Genomic DNA, 23,307 nt, shown 5'->3' with positions numbered 1-23,307 from the left:
GACCCCACCACCAGGGATATATTTCCCTCCCCTCCCCTATCAGTGTTCTGAAAAGACCACTCCCTCCGTGACTCCCTCGTCAGGTCCACACCCCCCACCAACCCAACCTCCACTCCTGGCACCTTCCCCTGCAACCGCAAGAAATGCAAAACTTGCGCCCACACCTCCCCCCTTACTTCCCTCCAAGGCCCCAAGGGACACTTCCATATCCGGCACAAATTCACCTGCACCTCCACGCACATCATCTATTGCATCCGCTGCACCCGATGTGGCCTCCTCTATATTGGGGAGACAGGCCGCCTACTTGCGGAACGTTTCACAGAAGACCTCTGGGACACCCGGACCAACCAACCCAACCACCCTGTAGCCCAACACTTTAACTCCCCCTCCCACTCCACCAAGGATATGCAGGTCCTTGGACTCCTCCATCGCCAGACCATGGCAACACGATGGTTAGAGGAAGAGTGCCTCATCTTCTGCCTGGGAACCCTCCAACCACAAGGGATGAACTCAGATTTCTCCAGTTTCCTCATTTCCCCTCCCCCCACCTTGTGTCAGTCAAATCCCTTGAACTCAGCACCGCCTTCCTAACCTGCAATCTTCTTCCTGACCTCTCCGTCCCCACCCCACTCCGGCCTATCACCCTCACCTTAACCTCCCTCCACCTATCGCAATTCCAACGCCCCTCCCCCAAGTCCCTCCTCCCTACCTTTTATCTTAGCCTGCTGGACACACTTTCCTCATTCCTGAAGAAGGGCTTATGCCCGAAACGTTGATTCTCCTGTTCCTTGGATGCTGCCTGACCTGCTGCGCTTTTCCAGCAACACATTTTCAGCTCTAAATATGATTTCCCTTTGACAAAATAATGCAATTATCTGATGTTTTCTAAATGTGCAGCCATAATCTCTTGGCTGTTCAATTCTACTACTTTTTCCATTGCAATCTTCAAGCTAAATGATCTCAGGTTTCCCACCTTGAATAGATGGATTTTAATCACTACTTTCCACTCTGATGGAAGTTTATCCTGAATCAAAAGAATTTTGGAAAATTAACACCAACACATGTACTAGCTCATTAGCCATCTCTTAAGACCCAGGATGAGGCTTGCAGCTCTATCAGTTTGCTTAGTACCACTGTCCCCATCATTATTATTTCACTAAGTTCCTGTCTCCAGTCCAACTCCTGATGTGCAGCAATCGTTGGAAAGTTTTTTTTGTATTCTCTGTAGTGAAGACAGGGTCGAAACATTTGTTCATTTCATCCTATATTTATTACCTATTATGAACTTCTCAATATCTAGAGAAGCAATGCACACTTTACTTACTCTTTTCCTTTTTAAATGCCTATAAAAGCTCTTGCTGTCCATTTGTAGTTGGCTTCATACTCTAGTTTATTCCTCCAGATAAATCTCATAGCGATTCTCTGCCCATATTTATTTTCTGTTCAGTTGTTTTGCCTGCCATTCATCTTTGCTCAGTTTGATACTTTCTTTAACATCTCAAGTTAAAAGTTAAGAGTTCTCCCTTTAGAATTTTTCTTTTTAGGAAAATTACTAGGAATGTACTTATTCAGAATATTCTGAAATAGCCCTTGAAATGTCTGCTACTGTGTGCTGAATTTTAGCTTTTTAGCTCAGTGTCAGTTTCAAGTCTTTTTGGAGGGTTTCTTGCTGCAAGACCTAAGAAGTTCTCTTGACAATACCTAACAAAATTGCCTCATTAACTACCTACCCCACCCACATAGTGCATCTCTCTCCTGATTATCGTCCCCTCTTACCATGTGCTGTTCCCAGAAAAACTTGCCAGTCAGTGGATATCAATGCCAGGTTTAAAAGGGCGCTGTACACCTGGATAAGCACTGGCATTCTGAAAGCTTTGTGCTCTGTGATGGACATTGATCCTGAAAACATTGGAGAAGGGATGCATAGCATTGTGATTCTCTGACAGGCACCACCACTTTCTATGAGTACAGGCATCTGTACAGATCTGTAGAAAAAGTACTAAGCACCAAAACAAAAGAGCTTATTTCCTCTTGATTACATTGTAAGTTATTTCCCAGGTTGAATAAATTTGTGTGATTGTCTTTTAAAACCAAACAGAAAAAGGCTGAAATATACATTTGAGTTGGAACACAAGATATTGCACTGCAATTCTGAAACTGGATGTAGAATGCTTTGTTCTAGCAGTCAGTCAATACATAAGAAACAGTTTCTCAGAACAGCAGCTTTAAAGAAGAACCAGTTTTCAATTTATACTGACTCACAATCAAGGACACATGGCTTAAAGTGGTAGAGTCCAATACTTTTAAGATGGAATTGTGGATAGCAGAAACCACAGTATGGACTGTGCATTCAGTGACACCTTTACTGAATTGAAGCTATTCCAGCAATGTGTGCAGTTCTATTTATAGACCATGTGATAAATGATCTTAAGAAAAAAGATCCAGGAATCTTGTTCATCATAGGCAAGGAGGGACTTTCCATGGATTATCAGAAAATTCCATAAAAGGTCTTGAAGGTTTTTGAGGACCAGCTCAAGGTAAGGATTAACTTCAGGATTAGCGAACTCCAACTCATAAAGATAACAATCCCAAAAGTCTATTGACCTGTTTGTCAGAAGATACCGTGGCAAGGGTCATAAGTGTGACTTTTGTGAAGAAGAACTGTCAGGGAAGCTCATTGAGTTAGTCAATATCTCTACATTAATTAAAGCTTTAGAAAGGATCATTCAGGCAAGAGAAAGGGGCCATACCAATAACACACTACTTGAGGATGGACACATTACAAAAGTGACAGACTGACAATTATTGCATACTTTAAGTGCAGCCAACACTATTACTGCAGTCAGCAAAGTGCATCAAACCAACAAATAATTAACAGATGAATTTTTCACACCTACCCAAAAGCTGTCCAGCTTTTCTGGATATCAATAAAGCCTGTGGCACACATGCAGAAAATCTGGTTCCAAAGGCCAAACTATACCCCAGAACACTGGCACCAAAGAAAGTGGTGCATAAATACACCAATAAGTTTTAAGGTCAACCAAGTGGAAAGCAAAATTCAAAAGATTATCAAATTTTCCATGTTGTTAACCTCACACACCAGGTCAAAGGTACACAGTGACCATTAGCTTTTACAAACATTACTACCATATGTCTGAAAAGGCAGGACAACACGCATTAAAATTAAAATCAACATGCAAGCTACTGCAAACATATTAAGGTGTTATGACTTTGCATCCTGAAAGGCATGACTTTCAGTAAGTTGCACTTCATTGTACAGCAGTGGGGAGACTATCTCAGTGAAGAACAGATCACTAATTCCATGCATTGGAAGAAAAACAATGCAGTGCCAAAAGGTAAGTTGTCCTTGGTTTTACAAAATCTACTTGATGGATACCCAATAGTCCAGAAGTGGGAGGATTGCCAGTTTGCACAGGTCTAGTTGCAATTCATGAGATTCAAACCACATCAACTGCGGCGAAACAGACCATATATGACAAAATTCAATCAGTCAATGATCTCAAATACCTGTACCCAGATAGATTTGATGTAATCGACTATTTTAAGGATGATGCAATCTCATTTACTGATCCTCTAAGGAAATGCTACAGGCGCATTCCGGAGATGTTTTGGGTGAAACTGAACAAACTATAGTGAAATGAAACAATTTGGAAGTTGTGCCACCACACAAACTGCTGTCGCTCCATCACATTCATTTTAATGAAAGATAACACAGAGGGACTTCGATTATCCGCAGAGTATTTCATTTGGTTAATCGAATTCTGGCTAATCGCACGCTGGAAAACATAGTTTAGCCAAGCATTGGGACCTTGCGATCTTGCCAGATAATCGAGGTTCCTGCCTAGCTCCAAGGGGCCTCACCTTTTAAACAGCTGTTCAACAAATATTACTACTGGAGGATTAAATCCTAAGTTTTTTCAGAGCAAGATTCTTTTCCAAGCTAGATGAAATGTATAGATAGTGATCCTTCCATCTAACAGAAGAGTTTCAAGTGCTTGTGTCATTTAGGATACCATTTGGTATCCCAATGGTTATCATTTTGGGTTACCTGTTAGCACATAAACATTCCTGAGAAAGTGCCTAGATTTATTTTGCATTGCTGACAATATCATGGATATGGCAAAGACAGAGCAAGACCACAACTTTCACTTACTGCAGACAGTAGCTTAATGGCAAGGGCTTGTATTTACCAACACAGATCTTGAGTCCAGTTGCTTTCCCCAAGAAGTCCATCCCAATCGAGGTTAGATCAAGGATAGTAAATAATCACTGATACCACAACGTAATGAGGATCTAGTCACTGCCTCATATTTATTAATTTCTTCTTGCTATATTATTTCCAACTTTATGGACAAGGTATCTCCACTGCAAGATTTGCTGTGGAGAGACAATCACCAATATATCTTTGATTCTCTCTGGAAGAGCCTGACAGCAAGATCTTACATGCTATAAAACTAGGAAATTGTTTCTGACACGATAACTACTATTTTCCATTTGTTCTGTGTCCTAGATAAAATAGTATCAGACTTCAGACCACAGTAGTGAATGACAAACCATTTCAAGACATGCTACTAAGTAGAATGACCAATATCATGCAGGACATATGATATATGTAAGAGTACAAACAACAAAGCAAGATTTTCACATCACAATGATACATTTTCATGCAACACCAATGAGGAGATGACAATCCTCAGTACAACTTATGCCCAGAGGTCAGGTGTAAACAATCTTGCCCAGCAACCATTTATCTAACTGTTTCAAGGCACAAGACATTCTTCAAGCATGGAGGAGAAAGAAAGAGATACATGATGAGTAAGCAGAAAGAAGGTTACTAAAACTGCACACTGGGCAGAGAGTGCAAGTTAGAAATACAAATACTTGGACACCAGCAAAGGTTTCTAAAATATGCAATAAGATCAGATCAAAATGGGCATTACTGATTATGGTGCAATACTACAAAGGAACAGATGTATGTATGGCACAATAATCATGCATGAAGAGAGTAAAGAAGAATATTATGTTGATAATTATGTTGGCAATTTGTTAATAACCACATTCTGACGCCAGATAAAAACTTACTCCATTGACATTTTTCTACGTTCTAAAATGCATTATTAGGGCTGTTAATTCCATTAATGTTTTGGTTTCTCATATGGTGGAGAGTCTTCACCTTCACCAGTAGCTCCAAGACTTTTCTTTGGAATTTGTGAAATACAGGGTTTGCTTTGTTATATTTTCCCAAAATAGCCAATTTTCTCTCAGTGAAATCATTCCAGTAATTCGTTTTTGTTTCAAATTTCCACCATCCACAGTTTTATCGAGTTTTATTTTACTTTTTAAAGGTTGTAAGTTTCCCACCTCAATTGCCCTCCGAGGCAGTGCATTCCAGGTTCCTACCACTCTTTGGGTAAAAAAGATTTTCCTCAAATCCCCTCTAGATTTCCTCACTTTCACCTTAAAATTATTCCACTCTGTTATTAACCTTTGAATTCAGGAAAATAGCTGCTTTTTTATCCATCGTGTCCAGGCCCTTCATAGCCTTATACACCTCAATCAGGTCTCCTCTCAGCTTTCTCTGCTCTCAAAAAAAAAATTTTTTTATCAAGTCTCTCTTCATAGCTAAACAGGTCCATCCCCTCTCACCCTAAACCTATGCCCTCTAGTTCTGGACTCCCCGATCCCAGGGAAAAGACTTTGTCTATTTACCCTATCCATGCCCCTCATAATTTTGTAAACCTCTATAAGGTCACCCCTCAGCCTCCGAAGCTCAAGGGAAAACAGCCCCAGCCTATTCAGCCTCTCCCTATAGCTCAAATCCTCCAACCCTGGCAACATCCTTGTAAATCTTTTCTGAACCCTTTCAAGTTTCAAAACATCTTTCCGATAGGAAGGAGACTAGAATTGCACGCAATATTCCAACAGTGGCCTAACCAATGTCCTGTACAATGACAATTAATTAACACTGTCAGGCATTTTTTTGTTTAAAATTTAACTTCAATTTAGTTATTACCTCAGTTTTTCAATTTAAAATCAAAATGTTAATCCAAGTTTTAGTGTGCAACTCCTCACCCAGCACTTAGAAAATTCCTATTGCCCTACTTCAACAAAAATAACATATATTGGAAATCTGACATAAAAATAAATAGTAAATATTTAGCAGGTTGACAGTAACAGGAGGAAGAGGAACAGACTAAATGGCCCAGTTATACCAATGGCCAGATAGCCGTTGTGGCTGCAGTTGTGGTTTGAGATGTTGCAGAATTCCCAACACAGCTAACTCCATAGGGATTACTCATAAACATCTGAGGGCAATTCTACAGTGTTTGTAACACTCCAAAGGAGTCCATTAAAACTGGAGAATTTAGAATATTCCAATGCATATAAGCTTAATAGCTACCCAGGAACAGCTAGCAAATTAAAATCCTACTTTCTAACTCCATAATAATTATTAAACTGAACCCCTGACTCACGCCTTACTTCCCCAATTACACCCCCTCATCCTGACTTCTCCCTGCACTCAACCTTACTCTCTAAACCCACCTCCTAAGACCTCAAAACTGCCCCGTACTGACCTGATCTGGCCCTGCTGGACTTGACATCCCACACCAAACTGACCCTGCTGTCCTGGATATCCGACCCAACCCTCCTGCACTGACCTTACCTTGAAAGACTTGAATGACCTCCCTAGTCATGTCCAGACCTGGCACCTAATCTCCCAGTACAGCCCCATCAGACCTGATTCCCTCCACTCCAACCCAACCATGCCAAATCTGATGGTGTCACCACAGCTCCTGTCTCGACTGAACCCCGCCAGGCATGACAAATCCCCAAACTGTTCTGACCCCTCCCCTCTCCCCAACCTTAGTGCTGCCACTGGTACAATCACCAACTTACCTGGTGCTCTACCTCCCCAACCTTCCCCACTTGCCCCACAAACCTATCTTAGTCATTATCCAAGTGTCTTCAGATAGCTAGACTCTGAATTGTGACGGAGAAGTCACTGACAGGTAAGTACTAATTTTCAACAGGATTACCACTGGTCGAAACTGTTCTGATGGTAGTTGGAATATCTGCTAATGACTTATGATTTTCAACTGAATTTTTTATAAACCCTGCTTAAAAATGCATTTGTTTACGTCTATTCTGTGCAATTAAAGTAATTATAGTGAATTTGTGATTCTGGATATGCACAAAAGAATATTTGAATGTCTTCCTACATCAGAGAGTAATTATTTCAAAAATACTTTGTTGTTCTTGAAATGTGCTATCTAAAAGCAAAGTAAGTCTTTTTTATAAAAAAGTCTTTATTTATCAACAGTTGCAGAAAAATTAATAATACTATATTTTAAAGTTGCATTAAGCACTAATGGGATGAAAGGCTGACATTTAATTATTAATTATCTTTTCAACTATCTGAAGATTTCTTTTGTTTTAGAGAATATTCAGACCTGAAGCGACTACTTAATCTTTTGAATGTACCAGCAAGCAAACAGCAGGTATGATCACCCATAGTATAGTGCCTGTTTTAGAAAAAGCAATGCTGTGCTATAAATGGGATTTATTTCACTTTAAATGAGAGAATATTTCTATCCATAGTATCTTTAACAATGAACCATGCATATTTTGGTTATGCATTATTGGCATAATACGAAAACAAAATGTTATTTTGTTTATTATTAAACAATTGTGCTGCTTTTCATTAGCATGTAACTGTCCAAAATTCAATTAGAGGAAAATTAATGAGGAAAATTGTCTCATAGGTCCTGTCCAAAATAAGCAGGATAAATGCACCCTGATTACACTCTATCAGTTACCCTCAATCATCTACAAAGTGATTAAGGTTGTTCTAAACAGTGTTATCAACCATTCCCCAAGACTCATTATAGTCCTAATCCAGAAGTGAGCAAAAGAGGTGAATTCAAGAGCTGAAGTGAGAGAGATTGACTTTAAAGTAGCATATCACCAAATGTGGCATCAAAGAGCCCTAGCAAAATTGAAGTCAATGGGAATCAATGGTAGGATTAATAGCCTAAAGGAATATAGTCATGATTGTTGAAGTTAATCCGCTCAGTCAGGTCTTTGCTGCATCATTTTGTCAGAGTAATTCCCTACGTTCATCCATTTTTCAGCTCCTTATTCTATGATATACTTTCCATGCTAATATTAGAAGTGGAAATGTTTGCTGATGATAGCACAGTATTCAGTACTATTCATAATTTCTCAGACACTGGAACTTCTACATGCAGGAAGGTTCAGAGAATATTCAGGCTTGGATTGGTAATTTCCAAATAACATTCTTTTCAGACAAGTGCTAGTCAATGACTATCCAAGAGGGAATCTAAACAGCTTCCTTCAACAATTAATGGCAATTCCATTACTGAATCCTCATTACCAATATCTTCTGGTGAATATTGACCATAAACTTAACCAGATCAAAGACATAAATAACTTCAAGAGCTGTAAGAAGCTAAGAATTCCCTAGTGAGTTCTTTACTTCTTCACATCCCTAAGCGTATCTATTAAATACAAGATATAGGTCACATGTACAATGGGATTCACACTGGGTAAGTGCAGCTCAAACAACACTCAAAAAGCTTGACAACATCTAGGGCAAAGAAACTTACTTGGTTGTTAGTGAATCCACGATCTTCATCATTTCCCTCCTCCAGTGTATGCCAGTACACAGTGGCAGCAATATGTTCCAACTAAATGATGTATTGCAGCTACTTGACCAGGCTCTTTTGACAGCAACTTCCAAATCAGAAACCTTTACCAATATCACCTAGAATAAGAGCAGTAGATAAATGGAACTATACCACCTGCAACCTCCCCTTCAAGTTACAAATCATCATGACTTGGAAACATTCCTCTATTCCTTAATTTACAAGTAGTTAAATTCCTGGGACCTCCTTCTTAACAGTGGGCTTACCTATATTCTAAAGACTCCAATGGGTTCAAGAGCCACCATCTTTTCAAGGACAATTAAGAATGAACAATGAATACTGACCTTGCCAGTGATCCCTACATTTCAGGAATGAATTAAAAAGAATTGATGTCCTACTCCTAGGCTTGTTGCTATGCTGCATAGCTGGACATTAGGGGAGGTGGAAGTGATCCAAAGTTGCATGTCTCCATAAAACCTGACTGACAAACTGTTGGTGAAACCTAGGCACTTATTAGAATATTTATAATTTTGAAACTAGTTTATTTGGTAACTTTTACCAGACCATTTTATAAATATTGAGAATTATAACTAACCTAATTGTACAAATTGTCGGTATATGTCTTTTCTTTCTAATGTCAAGAATGAATGATTGATCAATATAAGTGTGGAACTATGGCAGAAAATAAGAGATGAATTGTTTTGTTTGTGTTTGTTGTTTTAGTTGCCAGCTTTAAATGTTGACAAAGGCCATGGAATAGTCACTAAATCACAACAACAACGTTTTGTTCAAGGGAAACAAAACGATGGAATTCGATATGGGGAGCAGCAGCAACAATCAACTGAAGCTGTGGAACTTGAAGCTTTTAGGTATTGAACACAAGAATATAAGATGTAAGCGTAAGACATTCAGTCAATTCCATGATTTAATAACATAATGGATGATCTTCTATCTCAACTTCATTATCTCACATTATCCCCATAATCCCTAATTCCATGAATACCCAAATGATGTGTAGGCCTCCATCTAGAATATTCTCTGCAACTAAACAGTAATAGCTCTTAGGTAGAGAATTACAAAGATTCACAGCACATTGTGCTCTGGTTGTGGTCTCACCAAGACCATGTACATTTGCAGTATGACTTCTTTATGCTTATATTCCAATCCTGTTTATTACAAAGGATAACATCTAATTTTCTCCCTATTAGGTCTTTGATTAGCTGTGAGATTTGTATTCAAGGATACTAGGTCTCTCTGAAAATCAATATCTTCAAGTCTCTGAAACAAAAACAGAAATTGCTGGTGAAACTCAGCAGGTCTGGTAACATCTATGGAAAGAAAGCAGAGTTAACATCTTGAATCCGGTAACTCTTCATGAGAACGGGAATCACCGGACTTGAAACATTAACTCTGCTTTCTTCCCACAGATGCTCTCAGATCTATGGAGTTTCGCCTGCAATTTCTGTTTTTGTTTCAAATCACAGTGCTTTGTTTTATCTTCAAGCCTCTCACCTTTTAAAAATATAATCTGTTTTCCTATTCTTCCTACTAAAGTGGACAGCTTCAGATTTCTCTATAGTTCGTCTGCCACTTTCTTGACCACCTACTTTTCTACATCTCTTAGAAGACTTTTGTATTCACCTCACAGCTTATTTTCTCACCTAGTCTTGTATTATCAACAAAATTGGATACATTTCACATTGTCCTTTCATTTTAGTTATGAATAATCATTACAAGTTGCAGAATCAGAATACTTTGTGAAAATCCAGTTGCATTAATATACCTTTGGTTCCCACCATCAATCCTGTTAGTTATAGTCTAAAACTACTCAAACACATTTGATCAAACATTATACTAATGCTTCCCAGTCACATTTGTTTGGATTTTAAAGGCAACAATAAAGTGATGGCACTTGCCACAGTCTTCAAAGAAGTGTATCTATCCATTTGTCCATGTATTTCTCCTGTCTAAATTTTAGTTTATATATTGCAAGCATTGTTCAACAATGATGTAGGAATATAGAAATTAAGAGCAGTTTTTTGAGCCTGCTCAACATTCAATTAGATCATGACTATTGTGGTTATTGACTCAATTCCATTTTCTTGTCTGTGTCCCCTTTTCCGTTTCTGTCAAGTGGGGTGGGCATTAAAATGCAGTTGTTTTTCCACACTAAAGTAAAATTTTTGAGAATCTGAAAAAAAGTCAGAATATGTGTGTTGGATTAAGATATAGTTGAAAATATTAAAACTTTGCAAGTTATTTTAATGCTGTAAGTTTTTTTTTAATCATAATTGAGAAATTTAACCTTACACAAATTAAAAATTAATTTTTCAGGTCCAATTATGCTCCTCACAATTATGGACTTAGTATGTTTCAAAAACCCAGGCACACACCTTACTCAAGGTGTAACATTTTCAAGTTTGTGAATCAAGTTAATAGCAGGTTCTCATTAGTTGTCATTACTACTTGATCGCAATCTGCAGGGACTTCAGTAGCATACTGTATGGAGAAGCATAAAATTGCAGACATCAAATTCTGGATTTTCACATTTAACTACTATCCATTTCAGAGAAATAATAATGGCTAACAATTCTGTTTCCACTACTATTCAGGCATTGTGGTTTTCTAGATGCACTGTTACAATGTCTCTAATAATAGATTCTAGCAATTTCCCTGATACTGATGTCAGGTTAAATGGCCCATTGTTACATATGTTCTTTCTTCTATCCTCAGTAATGGGTTACGTTTATTGTATTTTAATCAGGGCGAACTATTCTGAAATATTGGTAATTCTGGAAGATGAAAAATCAATTCATCTGCTTTATCTGCAACCATCTGTTTTAAAACCCAAGGTTTAGGGCATCTAGTTCAGGAGATTTGTTGTCTTTGAATCACCTTCATTTCTCTAGTATTGTTTCCATGTTTCTTTAAATTTCTCTTCCTCAGTAGGCCCTAGATGCCTCACTATTTTGATAATATTTTGTGCTTTCAGTTGTGCGAGTTTTCTGAGTACACTATAGAAAGTGTTTATTTAATGACTGCCATTTCTTTGCTTCACAATATCATTTCTCTTGTAACTGCATAGAGACCCATGTTTAGTTTTGATTTCCTTAAACTTTTATGTTTCTTGCTAGTTTATTTCTTAATGCTATTTTTTCTCTCTGTCAATTCCTTAGCTATCCTTTGCTAAACTCAAGAAGAAACAAGAAGTTTCTTGTCAACAAATGAGAGTCAAGGTTATTACAAGTACAACAAGGGAATACTGTGGATTGGTGGTCTAGATGACCAAATTGCTTCTCCAGTCTGAAACTTCTGCTATCTTATTTTTTTCCTGACCTCTACCACTTCATGGGCACTTAGGGACAGGTGACAAATGTTGTCCCAGTCAGCAACACCCAGATCCAGTGAAAGAATAAAATAAACTGTAGTTTCCCACCTGCTAATATAACCAAGGCAAGCCTGTGATTTATGCTGTTTATGGCTTTGCTATATTGTTCTTGGGTTCCTCAAATTACACACAGTATTTTAAGTATGTCCTAATCAATGCCTTATGTACATCTGTGACATCTGGTATATTTTATGACCTTTTATGACTTTTTATATAGTGAAAGCATATTTATTTTGAGTTATGTATTTAAGTCATCACTAGTTTTCTCTGTTTATCCACAACATTCAGCTACTTTTGTTTGATTGTGACACCTATTACTTGTTTCCCCTCCCAAAAAATGTTAAATTATATTCATATTAAATTACCTGCTCACGTGAATGAGTTGTCTGTGTTTCCCTGATCTTCTTTACATTTTCCCTCACTTTGTTAAACCTCCAACGTAAGTGTTATTAATACATTTTGTGATTGTGCTCCTTATGCCCAAGTCATGTATAAATCATGTATAAGTACTAAGACAAAATTCAAGTTATATTCGCTGATGCTTATCCACAAAACTATCTGGAGACGTTCTGAAAACCTTGGACTGCGACTGCATGGATTGCCTTTTTTTCAGTTAGTCTTGTTTTGGTTAATATTATTGCACTGTTTTTCTTGTTCATTTCTCCTTTCCAATTATCTGATGCACTCACATTTATTTTCATTTCCATTGTTTGATACTCTATCTTTCCTGGTTTCTTTTGATCTCCTTTCTGTTTGTTGGTCTTGTTTTATTTGCCCCTACCCCTGTCAACAATTCTCCTTCCAAACTACATTTGCCTTTTCATTGATATGTTCCCTGTGCTGCTCTGGTATTTTTCTGTTATCCTTTTTTCTAAATTTGTGATAGCTATTGTGTGCTGTTCTGCGTCTGCTATGCTTCACTATCTTACTCAGATCCCCTCTTTGTTTCTATTTACTAACCATTCATATCCCAGAATTTCCTTTTGTTGTTTTATCATATATGCTGGTAATGAACCGAAACCTTGGGTTCAACATAGGACTTCCCTGGAACAGCCTGATACATTATTTCAGTTTTCGTTGTGCTGATCAGAAGGCCAAACTTATTCCATGCATTGGAGAATGATGATGCTACATTGCATGTCCATACATTGCATGTCCATATATGAAATAGAAGCTAATCCAACAACAAACATAAAATTATGAAAACGTCATTGGAGACTTTGGTCTTTACCACGTATCACCTCAGATTGAATAGCTTCCCATTTCATGCAATGTCCACTATCGATGCCAGGACCCCAGGCATGGAAGGCATCGGACAGCATGGCTGAGATCAACATACTTGAAGAGGATTCACACTAATATCCAATCCTGTTTAATACTGTTAGTGGCTGAAGATACATCAGAAGACTCTGAACAAGAACCCTTGCAACCTCCTCGGGCAGCCTTCATTATCTTTCAAAGGTGTTCATGATTGACTGTGAAAGGTTTTGGTTACATCTAATTGTGAGGTATACAGGTCCAAGTTGTGTTCTTAGCAATTCTCCTGGAGCTGTCGGACAAAAAACACTATCTCAGTACTTCCTCGACTACTTTTATGACACCATATTGGTTCTCTGTTATCAATGAAAAAGCTCTTGGTCACATATTCCCAAGCCTCTTGTATTGATGACAAGGCAAGAATAGCCAAAGCAAGTGTAATTGTTGGCAGATTTTGAACATCGGTCTGGAGTGAAGAGGAAATCTGCCGATCAAACTCTACCTACAAATCTACAGAGCACTAGTTCTGCCCACTCTGCTGCACGCACATGAGATTAAGACTCTATCAGGATCATGCCAATAAGACAATCTGTTTTCATTTGAGATGTCTTCCGAAGCTTCTGAGGATTGTACAGCAGAAGAAAGTGCCAGGCTCTAAGGTGCTCACATGACCTGGTGTGCCAGTCATGCTACTGGATGGAGATTAAGTTGGGTTGGTCGTGGAGCCAGAATGCCATACATATGCTTACCAATAAAAATCTTCTATGGAGAGCTTGAGTTTTTGAAAGTTAAAAGGAGTGTTGTGAGGAAACTCTGAAGGCTTCTGTTAGGAGATTTGATATTGATATCAGGTCCTGGGAGAAGCTTCCCATGAACCTACTGGATTCCCCTTCAAAAACAGGCATGTTTGAAAGGTAGAGAAAAATTTCATGGAGGAAATCTTGAGCCAACTATCAAGGAGTAAAAGGGTAAACAGCATATTATAAGCTAATACTTATTGCTTTGTACATTATTCCTGTATCTGTTTTAGTCCCTAAGGCCTCTCAAACTGCCAATTTAAAAGTGAAGAGGGACAATTAATGTAATGTCCCTACCTCTGGGCCAGAAGGTCCAGGTTCCATCTGGCCATAGAGGTGGGTCATAAAATGTGTCAACAATATGACTTAAAAATATTGAGTAAACTGATTCAGTCAGGAACCAGTGGTCTTTGTTAGGTACTGTATACTACGTTCTGGACAATTACAAGTTAAAATGTCTATGAGAACTTCAGTAAAGCCTTTGATAAGATCCCTTATGGCAGACTGGTACTAAAGTTGAAGTCACATGGTATCAGGGGTGAGTTGGTGACAGAGGGTAGCAGTGGAAGGATGCGTTTTTGGAACGAAGGGTTGTGACTAGCAGTGTTCCACATGGATCAGTGCTGGGACCTCTGCAATTCGTGATGTACATAAATGATTTGGAGGAAAATAAAGCTGGTCTAATTAGTAAGTTTGCACACAATACAAAGATTGATTTGGAGTTGCCGGTGTTGGACTGGGGTGTACAAAGTTAAAAATCACAAAACACCAGGTTGTAGTCCATAACTATAAGGTGAAGGTGTTGGCCAACATATTGTCTAGTTATCACCATTGTTAACAGCTAACCAGAGAATGCAACTTTTTAAAAAAAAGGTTTTGTGATTTACACATGAACGAAGTGAAACTATCACTGTATTCTAACAGATGAAAGGCTTAACAGACAATCAATTTTTCAATGTCTAATTTCAGTTACATCACACTGTAAATTTTTGCTATAAATTCTGTTAGGATTGAGCCCTCCACTATCACCTGATGAAGGAGCGTCGCTCCGAAAGCTAATGTGCTTCCAATTAAACCTGTTGGACTATAACCTGGTGTTGTGTGATTTTTAACTTAATACAAAGATTGGTGGAGTTGTGCATAGTGAGGAGGATTGTCAGAGGGTACAGCAGGATATAGATCAATTGGAGGCAAATGGCAGATGGAGTTTAATCCAGACAAATGTGAGGTGGTACATTTTGGACGGTCAAGTACATGTGGAAATTATGCAGTGAGTAACAGAATCCTTAGGTGTGCTGATATTCAGAGGGATCTGGGTGTGCAGGTAGATAAGGTAGAAAAAGGGACTTACACCTTGCTTACCTTGATTGGAAGGGTAATTGAATATAAGGATAGACAAGTTATGCTGCAGCATTATAGAACTTTAGTTAAGCCACACTTGGAATATTGTGTACAGTTCTGGTCACCACACTACCAGAAGGATGTGGATGCTTTGGAGAGGGTACAGAAAATGTTTACCAGGAAGTTTGGGGAATTTAGCTACGAAGAAAGGTTGGATAGACTGGTTTGTTTTCACTGGAATACAGGAGGTTGAGGAGCGACCTGAGGGAAGTTTATAAGATTGTGACTGGCATGGATAGAGTGGAAAGTAGGAGGCTTTTTCCCCAGGGTGAAGGGATAAATTACTAGGGGACACAGGTTCAAGGTGCAAGCAGGGGAGTTTAAAAGAGACATGCAAGTTTTTCACACAAAGGGTGGTGAGTGCTGGAATGCATTGGCAGAGGAGGTAATAGAAACAGACACAATAGCAGCATTCAAGAAACACCTGGACAAATACATTAATAGTAAGGGAATAGAGGGATACAGATCCTGTAAGCTTTAGTATGAAAGGGCAAAATGTGTTGGCGCAGGCTTGGAGGGCCAAAGGGCCTATTCCTGTGCTATATTGTTCTTTGTTCTTGGCATCAATATGTCAGGTATGAAATGGAAAATAGCTGCCCATGGAAATAAGTTTGGTTAAAGGACAATATATAATTAAATATCGTGAGCCTCCTGGTGGTTAACTTGAGTAGTGCTGGTGATAGCTAGGCAAAAGGTTGACCAGATGAAGCACATTGGGCTGAATTTTACCAGAAATTGATTAATTATCAATATTTCTAAATTTCATGGAGGGTGTTTCTCCATGAGCCCTAGTGAAAATCATGCTAATCTCAACAATTTTCCACCTTAATTATGCACCACACCTCTATGGCACCCTGCTTGTGTTATCTTCACTTTTGCTTGCTGGGAAGTACTCACTGATGTTGGGACCACTGAGTTTTCCAGCGTTGTTTCAAAAGGCCAGCCATGTGCCTGGTCAAGTGCTACAAGCTATGTCGTGCACATCATGGAAGGGGAGCAAAAAGAAAAGCTTCTGAGGTAATATAGATGTCATGGATTACACTTCATTGCGGACACAAGTACACAATGGTAAATGTGTATGTAAATGCTATTTAAAAAAACAAATTACACAGATTATATGTCCTTAGTGGCATTCTGAGAAACTATTTTAAGAGAGTGCTATTCTTTCCCAAAGCCCAATGTTGTCTAACATCATCTCATTGTTCAATATGGGACCATCAGATACTGGAGAGCCTTCGAATGATTGAAAATTTTCACTTTTATTCAACAACTGAAAATGAGTGATCATTGCACCAGCTCATATTTATTGGAATAGGTGTCAATTAAGCCTTGTCCAGCTTGTTATGCATCACACTGCCGTGCTCACTCATGCAGAAGGTCACATTTGTCCTGCTCAATGTCCTTGTCTTCCTACACGGAAGATTGTTGCTGCTGCCCGAACTCTTCAACATCCATCAAACTTGTTCTTTGTCTGCTGTAGTTTTGTGGCACATAGCATGCAAGCATTGTGGCATAGTCTAGATTGTGTTGCATAGCCCCGCCCAGAGTGATTCAAGGATCCAAGCCTCATCTGCAGCAGACCTATCATCTGTTTCATGATGGCCAGGTCAAAGAATGGTGATGAAGGGCTTTTGCCCGAAACATCGATTTTCCTGTTCTTGGGATGCTGCCTGACCTGCTGTGCTTTTCTAGCACCACTCTAATGTAGCGTTGTATATATACTCTGCTTTACTCAGGGTGTTGTATAATGGAGTCAGTCATGATTGCAGAATGTAGCTCTGGTCTCCCAGTAACCATCATGCAAGTATCTGGCCCTTGAAAGTTTAGCTACGAATCCATGCAGTGGGATATGGAATAACTGTACATGGACTTCTGACATAGGGACCTTATGATGATGAATACAGCACAAGTCATGCCATCTAAATACAATAGGAAATTGCAAGTGCTATTTGATTACTGAGATCTCCTACTGTGTACTCTCACATCACTCAAGAAAGACAGCATTGTATATGGGAGGACATTGGTGAATACTTACAGTTACTCTGTGAGTGAAGGTAAGAGGAAATCAGTTACATGCCCATCAGAAACCTAAGACGTCTTGGATTATCTTGTGAATTGTGTCCCAAAGGTGACACTTCAAAGGTTATCTGTGATTACGTCTGCTTCACAGAGATGACTATGATTAATTTGTAATGACCACTGACATGGTCAAGATTGTTCAAGATGAGGACCTGTATCCTACACAGCCAGACACTGCATGTAGTTCACATACAGGGTACTATGTTTACAGATTACTTCAACCTGTACTGTGAAAATGCCTGATTAATGCAATTGGCCCTTGAAAGGCCTCACAATGCTCGCAAATAGAGCTTGTGTGCTCAGAAAAAGAAATACTCACCCGTTCTAAATGTGGTCGCTTCCATTTCCATTGCACATTTACAATTCTGTATTTATTCATTTTGTGGGATGTGCGTGTCACTGGCTGGCCAGCATTTATTGCCTGTCCCTAATTGCCCTTGAGAAGGTGGTGGTGAGCTGTGTTCTTGAACCACTGCAGCCGACCTGCTGTGGGTTGTAGCTCTCCCAAATTTGGCACTAGCCCCAGATGTTAATGAGCAGGACTTTGCAGGATCAACAGGGCTGTTTCTGCCATTGTCTTTTCGAGTGCCTATGTCAATGCCAGGTGATCTGTCCAATTTCATTTCTTTGAGACTTTGTAGTGATTGGACAACTAAATGAGTATAGAAGGTAATGTGGGTCACACTTGGCTCAGTGAATCACAGGCTGAATCTTGATGTTTTATTTCCTAAGGGTTCCCCCAAACCTCCATGTTTCTTTCTTCCTTGCAATCCCTGTCAAGCCCATCACTCCTGATCTTGCACATATCTCTTTGAATAATGAGTTAATCTCCAAACATGTCCCTGATCCCTGGCCCTGTAGCTTAGTCACACCAATCATCATGCTGCACTGACCCCTTTGCAATCAGAGTGGTTGTGACCATTGATGACCCCACCCCCCCACTCCCATTGTAACTAAATTCCTTCAATGCACTATTGTCTCCATAAATTATACATTGAGTTTCCCTCCTTCACAATTATCCATTCTGCGTTCTAGCCTGCTATACCCAATTCCCTGCTAGAGTGATGGGCCATGACTTTCATTAAGCTGACCCCTGAGACTGAAGATTACCTAACACTGATCAATTTGAAGGGACAAACCCAATTGATGGCTGATCAGAACCTGGTCTGGTGTCTGTGCTGCTCCCCAGACTGGTTCATTGGACCTGCAGGTCTGACTGTGGCTCACTTCTCAGACTGAAGTGATACAGATTCTTGACTTGTGACCCCAAAGAGCCAACTGTTTGCCAAGAGTACTGCTAGTTCATGGTGCAGGTGTAAAATATATGTAGCATGGTGCCATACAGCAACATGACCACATTCTTGACTACTCGCTACTGATTGCAAAGGGGTCAGTGCAGCATGATGATTGGTGTGACTAAGCTACAGGGCCAGGGATCAGGGACATGTTTGGAGATTAACTCATTATTCAAAGAGATATGTGCAAGATCAGGAGTGATGGGCTTGACAGGGATTTCAAGGAAGAAAGAAACATGGAGGCTTGGGAGGCAAATGGAATGTTGGTCTTTATTTCAAAGGGTTGAAGTTTAAAAGTAAGGGGAAGTAAAACAAAGAACTGTGGTTGCTGGAAATCTAAAACAAAAACAGAAAATTGTTGGAGAAATTCTGTAGGTCTGGCAGCATCTGTGCGGTGCACAGAAGGTTCACTAGGTTGATCCCAGATATAGAGGTGCTGTCTTATGAGTAGAGGTTGAGTAGTTTGGGCCTCTGTTGGAGTTTGGAAGAATGAGACATGGCTTTATGGAAACATATAAAATTCTTAGGGGACTTGACAGAGAACTTGACAAACTATCTGGCAGGTACTAAATGGCAACTCAAGATAGAAGTGCTATTCTCTACACAACTGGAGCAGCTGCATCCTATAGATTAGATTAGATTAGATTAGATTAGATTAGATTAGATTAGATTACAGTGTGGAAACAGGCCCTTCGGCCCAACAAGTCCACACCGACCCGCCGAAGCGAAACCCACCCCATACCCCTACATTTACCCCTTACCTAACACTACAGGCAATTTAGTATGGCCAATTCACCTGACCCTGCACATCTTTGGACTGTGGGAGGAAACCGGAGCACCCGGAGGAAACCCACGCAGACACGGGGAGAACGTGCAAACTCCACACAGTCAGTCGCCTGAGGCGGGAACTGAACCCGGGTCTCTGGCGCTGTGAGGCAGCAGTGCTAACCACTGTGCCACTGTGCCGCCCACTAATGATATTAAAATAAATAGTTGCAGAGGTAGTGGATGTATTGGTAGTAATTTTCCAAGAATCTTTAGATTTTAGAAACATTGCAGAGGATTGGAAAACTGCTAATGTAACATCTTTATTTTGAAAGGGAAAGAGACAAATAACTGGTAATGATAGCCATTTAACTTAACATCTTTCATTTGAAGACTAAGAATCTATTATCAAGAATGTATCGGCAGAGTATTTCCAATTTGATTAGGCAAAGTCAGCACAACCTCATGTAGCTGGAATCTTCCCTAACAAGTGTATTAGAACTCCGAGGAGATAACAAGCAGGATAGATAAAAGGGAAGCAGTGGATGTAATATATTTAGATTTTCAGAGGACATTTGCCAAGCTTCCACATGCTATGTCACTTTGTAATATAAGTTCCCATAGTATATTAACATGGGTATTTCCAGGATGGCAATCTGTAAAGAATAAAGTGCTACAGGAATCAGTGCTCAGGTCACAATTATTATTTACTATAAATTGGGATGACACAAGAATAGGTCGGCAGGCAAATAATGAGGATGGCATAAAGAGTCTGCAAAGTGATAAAGAGAGGTTAAAGAAGTGGACAAAAACTTGGCAGATGGAACACAATGTGAGGAAATGCGAAATTATGCACTTTGGCAGGAAGAATAGATGGATATTATTTAAATGGAGAAAGTCTGCAGAATGCTACAGCACAGTGATTTGGGAGTCGACATTCATAAATCACAAGAAGCTGGCACACAAGTTCAGCGGGTAATAGGGAAGGCAAATGGAATGTTGGTCTTTATTTCAAAGAGTTGAAGTTTAAAAATAAGGGGAAGTAAAACAAAGAACTGTGGTTGCTGGAAATCTAAAACAAAAACAGAAAATTGTTGGAGAAATTCTGTAGGTCTGGCAGCATCTGTGCGGTGCACAGAAGGTTCACTAGGTTGATCCCAGATATAGAGGTGCTGTCTTATGAGTAGAGGTTGAGTAGTTTGGGCCTCTGTTGGAGTTTGGAAGAATGAGACATGGCTTTATGAAAACATATAAAATTCTTAGGGGACTTGACAGAGTAAATGTGCAAAGTTTGTTTCCCTTATGAGGGTATCTCAGATCTGAGAGCATAATCTCAGTAATGGGGTCACCCATTTAAGACAGAGGTGAAGAGGAATTTCTTCTCGGAGGGTAGTGAATCTGTGGCATTCTTAACTGTAGAGGGCTGTGGATTCTGGTTTGTTAAATGTATTTACGGCTGAGATAGATTTTTAATCAGTAAGAGAATTGAAGATTATGGGGATGTGGTAGGTAAGTGAAATAATCAGATCAGCCATGATCTCATTGAATGGCAGAGCGGGCTTAAGGGCCCATATGGTCTACCTCTGCTGACATGTCGTATCGTGCTATGGTCGAAGACAGCAGTACTGTGAGCCTTCAAGTTGTGGATGAGGGGACAAATAGCAAAAAGGCAAGGTGAGTCTCCAAGTAGACACAAAGTGAGCAAGTGCTGAGAGAGCAAACAAGAAGCCCTGAGATCCACTCTGGCCTGATTGTAAGTTGAGTGCTTGTACTTTCATACAAAGTTTGCTGATAGCAGCATTGCAATGCAAGGAACTGGTGCACTCCAAGGTGAAGTACTGAAATTTTGATCTGTATTGTAAGTTGGTTAGAGATGTGCTATGATGATATGGTGAACCTGGTACATGTCTGTTGTCAACCTCAGTGGATGGAGGGGTAGACCTTGCATATGTTGGCCATGGAGGGTCCCATGAGATTTTGCGGACTGCTGTCGAAGATGGAGGAGCTCAGAAGCCAGAAGTGAGCTGGGGTTGCCAGGTACCTACTCAGACTTTCATGTCATGAATTGTAACCATCCAATTTCTATCCAGTGTGAAGGAGAATCAGAAAATGGATATCCATGAGATGATTGTGGGTAGTAATGCTTTGCTAATAAAAATAGGCCTGTTGCCACTCACTTGTGAGATTTTCATCTCACCATTCAAAACCTGGTTGCAGATTTGGATTTTTTTTTCCCCAACACTGATAATCCGTTCAGCTGATCTTGTCACACTTTTCCAGCTGACCTGCCAATGCCCATATCATTCAGCTTCTGGTAAGATTCTGCCCATTGTCTCATAAGCACACCGGAGAAAAATGAGGGAAGTGATGTTTGAACACACTGTAGAAAAGGAGAGAGGAAGTGTTTCTTGTCTCTGTCCTGTTGTAAATTTTGAATACAGAGATGCTAGGCGAGATCATGCCATAATATTTAATGAATAAAAAAATCTATAACCTTAGAGTGAACAATTAAAGATTAACGTGAAAACTGACATTAACTATACTAACTAGTTATGGTTTTGTATCATATAAACCATATTGTTAGTGAATTTATTCAATCATTTTTGTTTCTGTTTCTTGAATAGTGTCAATTACAAAAATGAAAGAAGGTTCAGTTGTCATCCTCATCAAAAACTTTTTTTGGAGATTTTTGTTGCACTTGTAAAGCAGAGGCTAACTTGCAGGTAGGAATAAATCTTGTTCATTGCTAAATTATTTTGCAAATGTATTCAAATCTTTCTTTTCAGCTGTATGCTACTGTACATTGTCTTATGTGAAAGTAATATGTGTTATAGGTTCAGTTAATCTATTAAACTAAAAAAACACAACAACTAATGAATAGTTGCGTTTATCAGGTTTTATCACCAAATGATCTGGATACAGTGAAAAATATCATATCTTTTGTGTATCCAGCTGCATTATTGTGGTCTAAATTATTGTTCCAATTAATCTTTAAAGTATATTTTACTTAGTGTATAAAGCAAAGAAAAGTACTTTATTAGATTTTGAATTTCCTCATGGCAAATATAGATATGACCAAAATGCGTTAAATAGGTGAAGCAATGGCAAGCATCACACAGCATCAAAATGGAAAATATTGGTTAAAAAAGCAGCATTAAAAACACTGTATTGGATGCACATAGCATTCATAACAAGGTTAATGATTTGAATGCAAAATTGAGATAAATGGTCATGATTTAATTGCTACTGTGGAGAATTGATTCCAGGTTAACTGAGATTGGAAACTGACTATCCAAGGATATTCTATATCGAGGAGGCATAGACAAAAAGGAATAGGAGGTGGGGTAGCACTCTTAATAAGGGATGACATCGGTATATTAAGTAAGAGAGGATCTTATGTAGAGAGGCTTTAATCAGGAAATGAAAGATGCATGCGATGTGCATAATACTGTAATAATTTCTATATAAATTTCTATATAGACTGGGATAACCAAGTCAGCATTAATGCAGTAGAGGATAAATTCTTGGGAGTGTGTATGAGATGCATTTGTGAAACAGTACGTTGAGGAGCCAACAAAGATTAGATTAGATTAGATTACTTACAGTGTGGAAACAGGCCCTTCGGCCCAACAAGTCCA

At 39.2% G+C, this 23,307-nt stretch overlaps 2 protein-coding genes across 5 annotated transcripts in view; both read left to right on the top strand.

Moving 5' to 3' along the window:
- LOC122549664 (serine/threonine-protein kinase Nek10-like) overlaps positions 1-12,484 on the top strand; it is a 37,893-nt gene extending 25,409 nt beyond the window's left edge. For 2 of the 4 annotated variants that reach the window (XM_043689492.1, XM_043689490.1), the window contains 3 exons: positions 7,444-7,520; positions 9,411-9,556; positions 11,864-12,484. In XM_043689492.1, coding sequence (XP_043545427.1) covers positions 7,444-7,520; positions 9,411-9,556; positions 11,864-11,915 — 275 coding nt within the window. In that variant the 3' untranslated portion in view covers positions 11,916-12,484. Of the gene's footprint in view, positions 1-7,443; positions 7,521-9,410; positions 9,581-11,863 lie in introns of all 4 variants that reach the window. The other 2 variants (XR_006311631.1, XM_043689491.1) reach the window with 2 other exon arrangements.
- Positions 12,485-22,300: 9,816 nt separating this feature from the next.
- The window catches only part of nek10 (NIMA-related kinase 10), a 196,602-nt gene continuing 195,595 nt past the window's right edge, over positions 22,301-23,307 (top strand). The window contains exon 1 of the mRNA XM_043689493.1: positions 22,301-22,392. The gene's annotated coding sequence lies outside the window, so the exon portion shown is untranslated. The remainder of the gene's footprint in view (positions 22,393-23,307) is intronic.

Source organism: Chiloscyllium plagiosum, chromosome 5 (genome assembly GCF_004010195.1).
Source record: "Chiloscyllium plagiosum isolate BGI_BamShark_2017 chromosome 5, ASM401019v2, whole genome shotgun sequence".
NCBI lineage: Eukaryota > Metazoa > Chordata > Chondrichthyes > Orectolobiformes > Hemiscylliidae > Chiloscyllium > Chiloscyllium plagiosum.
The sequence above is the reverse complement of the archived record's forward strand: the minus strand, read 5'-3'. Positions and strand labels throughout refer to the sequence as shown.